A 3,386-nucleotide genomic window follows, 5' to 3' on the forward strand; every position below is an offset into this window, starting at 1 on the left:
TTCGCTATTTGAATTGTATATAAATTTTTAATATTACATATATCATACGAATTCTTTTATTATTTAAATTATGTAAATTTTTATTTTATAACTCAAATATAATTTTAATATAATATTTATATAATTATTTTAAATATATTTACTCATTGAGATAAGGTACACGCGCTTTGCAGGTACCTAAGACTAGTACTTAATAAAAAAAAGGCCGTATATGAACAACAAATTAGAAGTTACAATGCTTATAAAATTCCATATGACTCCCGATATTAATTGTCTCTCCTTTCTCTCTCACTAGATTTTGCTGTATTTTCTACAACATATTACATGCAGTAGTTTATTTGGGTAAATTATTTTAGGAATAACCCCTTATTAACGCGATTAAGTGGTTTGATTTAGCTATAAAGATTATTTTGTATTCTCAGAAGTAATTAAAAGGCAAAAAATGTATTCTTTCCTAGCAATTCATCACTTTCACCTATGTTATCTTGTTAATTTACTTTGAAGATCGCCTGCCCACAATTCATAGCTTATCCTTCTCAGTTATGATTATTAATTTCCATTTCCATGCAACTCTTCAGGGTTTATACTTCAAAGTTTTTTTAAAAATGAGAATGAAGAATCCAAAACAGAAAAGGAGCTAATAGATCAACACACTTGGCAAGAGCTATATCTTATTAATGAAAGGATCGTGCATTACACCTATAGTCCATGAGCTTTTCAAGCAACAAGATGGACAAGAAGCTTTTACTTTTAACTCACAAAAAACACACAATAAATATGATAGCTATAGACTTGTTTAATTAGTAGCAGTACCATTTTTCAACAAGTTTCACAAAAGAATAACAACTAATACAAAGTACTCTAATTATAAACGGCTTACTTTTAAAAGCAATAATAGAGCACTTCCAAGAGTAAACATTACAATATTGCTTATTTCATGCAAGAAGATTGTAGCTTTGTTGATCAATGAAGACCACCGCCAATGCCTCCTCCACCACCAAAGCCGCCACCGCCGCCACCTCCTATACCGGCACCAGCACCGGCTCCAAAGCCTCCACCTGCTCCAAACCCTCCTCCTGCACCTCCACCACCACCAATGCCACCACCTCCTCCTCCACCAAATCCTCCACCACCACCAATACCACCTCCAGCACCTCCACCTGCACCAAAACCACCTCCAGCACCACCACCGGCTCCCCCACCTATTCCTCCTCCAGCTCCACCTCCTCCTCCTAGTCCCCCACCTCCTCCAATGCCTCCACCAGCTCCACCACCAGCACCTCCTCCTAGTCCACCACCTCCACCAAGTCCTCCTCCGGCTCCTCCTCCTAGTCCACCACCTCCACCAAGTCCTCCTCCAGCTCCCCCACCTCCTCCTAGACCACCACCCGCACCACCTCCAAGACCGCCACCTGCACCGCCTCCTAAACCACCACCACCTCCTAGACCACCACCTGCACCACCTCCTAAGCCACCACCTGCACCACCTCCTAAGCCACCACCAGCACCCCCGCCAAGACCACCTCCACCTCCCAAGCCACCACCAGCACCTCCACCTAGACCTCCACCAGCTCCTCCACCAAGACCACCACCACCACCTAGACCTCCACCAGCTCCTCCTCCAAGACCACCACCACCACCAAGACCACCACCTCCACCAAGGCCAAGACCTCCACCATGTCTAAACCCTTTACTATAAATCCCATGTCCTAAACCCCCACCAATACGATCCCCAAAACGACGATGCCTAAACAAGAACTTCTCATCTTCATCTCCCTTATTAACTTCAGCCAACACAACAGACTCAACAACAAACACAAGCAAAAGAATAAACACCCCAACACTACGAGCAGATAAACCCATTATGACTCCAACTTAAACCCTCAATAAAAAGAATAATAAAACTCTGGACATGCAAGAATGTTTAGTATATGATCCTATTATATAGTACAAGAAAATCACTTGGTAGGTCCACTTAGAACTCAACTGTCACCTTCTATTGAGTAAATGCTTGTTGCTCTGCAATTGGGCAAAGGATTAAATTTTGGCAACTGCCCCTCTCCCCACACACTTACAAAGTCACAAAGACAGCACTATTTTCATTACTGCTTTAATTTTCGTTCTGGGAGATTTGACTTTTAGGGTGTCTCTCATTTATTATGAATTTATCCAAAATATTTAAGTATATACACTAACAGAAAATTTATATACTCTCAAACTCGGAGGAGTTAAGATTTGAACTTTACGTGTTCAGAATTATAATTTTTTTAGTTACTAGATTCTAAATTAATAATCTATACATATTCATTGAATTTCTTAATACAAATATACGGTTTGAACAAAAGTTACTAGGTTCAGCCAAACCCGCAACTAACACTATCACTCTGCCCTTGCTCTCAGTATAATTTAACCTATTATAACAGTTTTAGCGGTAAGTTGTTGTCATATGACCAGGAGGTCATGGGTTCAAGCCGTGAAAACGGCCTTTTGCAGAAATGCAGGATAAGGCTGCGTTATAGACCCTCGTGGTTCGACCCTTCCTCAGACCCCGCGCATAGCGAAAGCTTAGTGCACCGGGCTGCTTTTTTATAACAGTTTTAGCGGTTCTGATTATCTACTTTATTTTCTGAGTTATAAGATTATATTTGATTGTAAGTAACTTAATTTGATAGCATAAAAATATTATACATTGTCTATGCAAAGAAGTTTAATACTTAGTATTGTAAAATGTTATAAAGCTGACTCTTCCCGTAGGTCATTTTAAATTGTTTGACTTCTGAACTACTTCTGAATCAGAGAGTAATATGATATATCCGTCAAGTTGATGCTATCTTATGCGTTGGGCGTTGCATGCTTTTGTATTTAATGGGCTCTTATTTGCTTGGTCTTTGCATGCCATTAATGGAGAAATTAAATTATTTCCAGCCAACAGTTTGTAATTTATCTTTCCCTTTCTGACAGAGTAGATAGCTACTTGTTTGAAAAATTCCTTGGTCCAAAGTATGCATGGCAATTATGAAGCATGACTTTTGTTCCTTTCACTCCTCTCTTTTTTTTCCTTTTTTTTATGACTTTATTTTAAAACAAGGGCAGCGCGGTGCACAAGATATCTCACGTTCACTTGGGGTGGTTCGAGAAAGGTCGCATCTCAACGGGTATGATATAAACAGTCTACCTTAATGCAAGCATTAGTGGTTGCTTTCACGACTCAAATCTGTGTTATCTAGGTCATACGGAGATAACTTTACCGTTGCTCTGACTTTATTTTATAAAACAAGTACCAATATTATTCTAGCCAGCTTGTGCATATTTTGACTAATATACGACGAGATTGTGATCTCCTATTAGTACATATAATGAGTGATTCTATCAATCAATATTTAGGC

The 3,386-nt window shown here is 39.2% G+C and overlaps 1 protein-coding gene across 4 annotated transcripts; it reads right to left on the reverse strand.

The window, feature by feature from the left end:
- Window positions 1–654: 654 nt before the first annotated feature.
- Window positions 655–1,933, reverse strand: LOC104095282 (glycine-rich cell wall structural protein-like). Of its 4 annotated transcripts, none has more exons than XM_070185971.1 (2): window positions 1,599–1,933; window positions 655–1,556 (listed from the first exon to the last, which is right to left on the reverse strand). In XM_070185971.1, the coding sequence occupies exons 1-2, from the start codon at window positions 1,861–1,863 to the stop codon at window positions 964–966; spliced, it is 858 nt and encodes a 285-aa protein (XP_070042072.1). In that variant the 5' UTR covers window positions 1,864–1,933; the 3' UTR covers window positions 655–963. The 4 variants fall into 4 exon arrangements, with proteins under 4 accessions (XP_070042072.1, XP_070042074.1, XP_033511755.1 ...); XM_070185973.1 differs by having other exon boundaries at window positions 655–1,466; window positions 1,530–1,933; XM_033655864.2 differs by having other exon boundaries at window positions 655–1,412; window positions 1,455–1,933.
- Between the last annotated feature and the right edge of the window lie 1,453 nt (window positions 1,934–3,386).

Source organism: Nicotiana tomentosiformis, chromosome 9 (genome assembly GCF_000390325.3).
Source record: "Nicotiana tomentosiformis chromosome 9, ASM39032v3, whole genome shotgun sequence".
Classification (NCBI taxonomy): domain Eukaryota; kingdom Viridiplantae; phylum Streptophyta; class Magnoliopsida; order Solanales; family Solanaceae; genus Nicotiana; species Nicotiana tomentosiformis.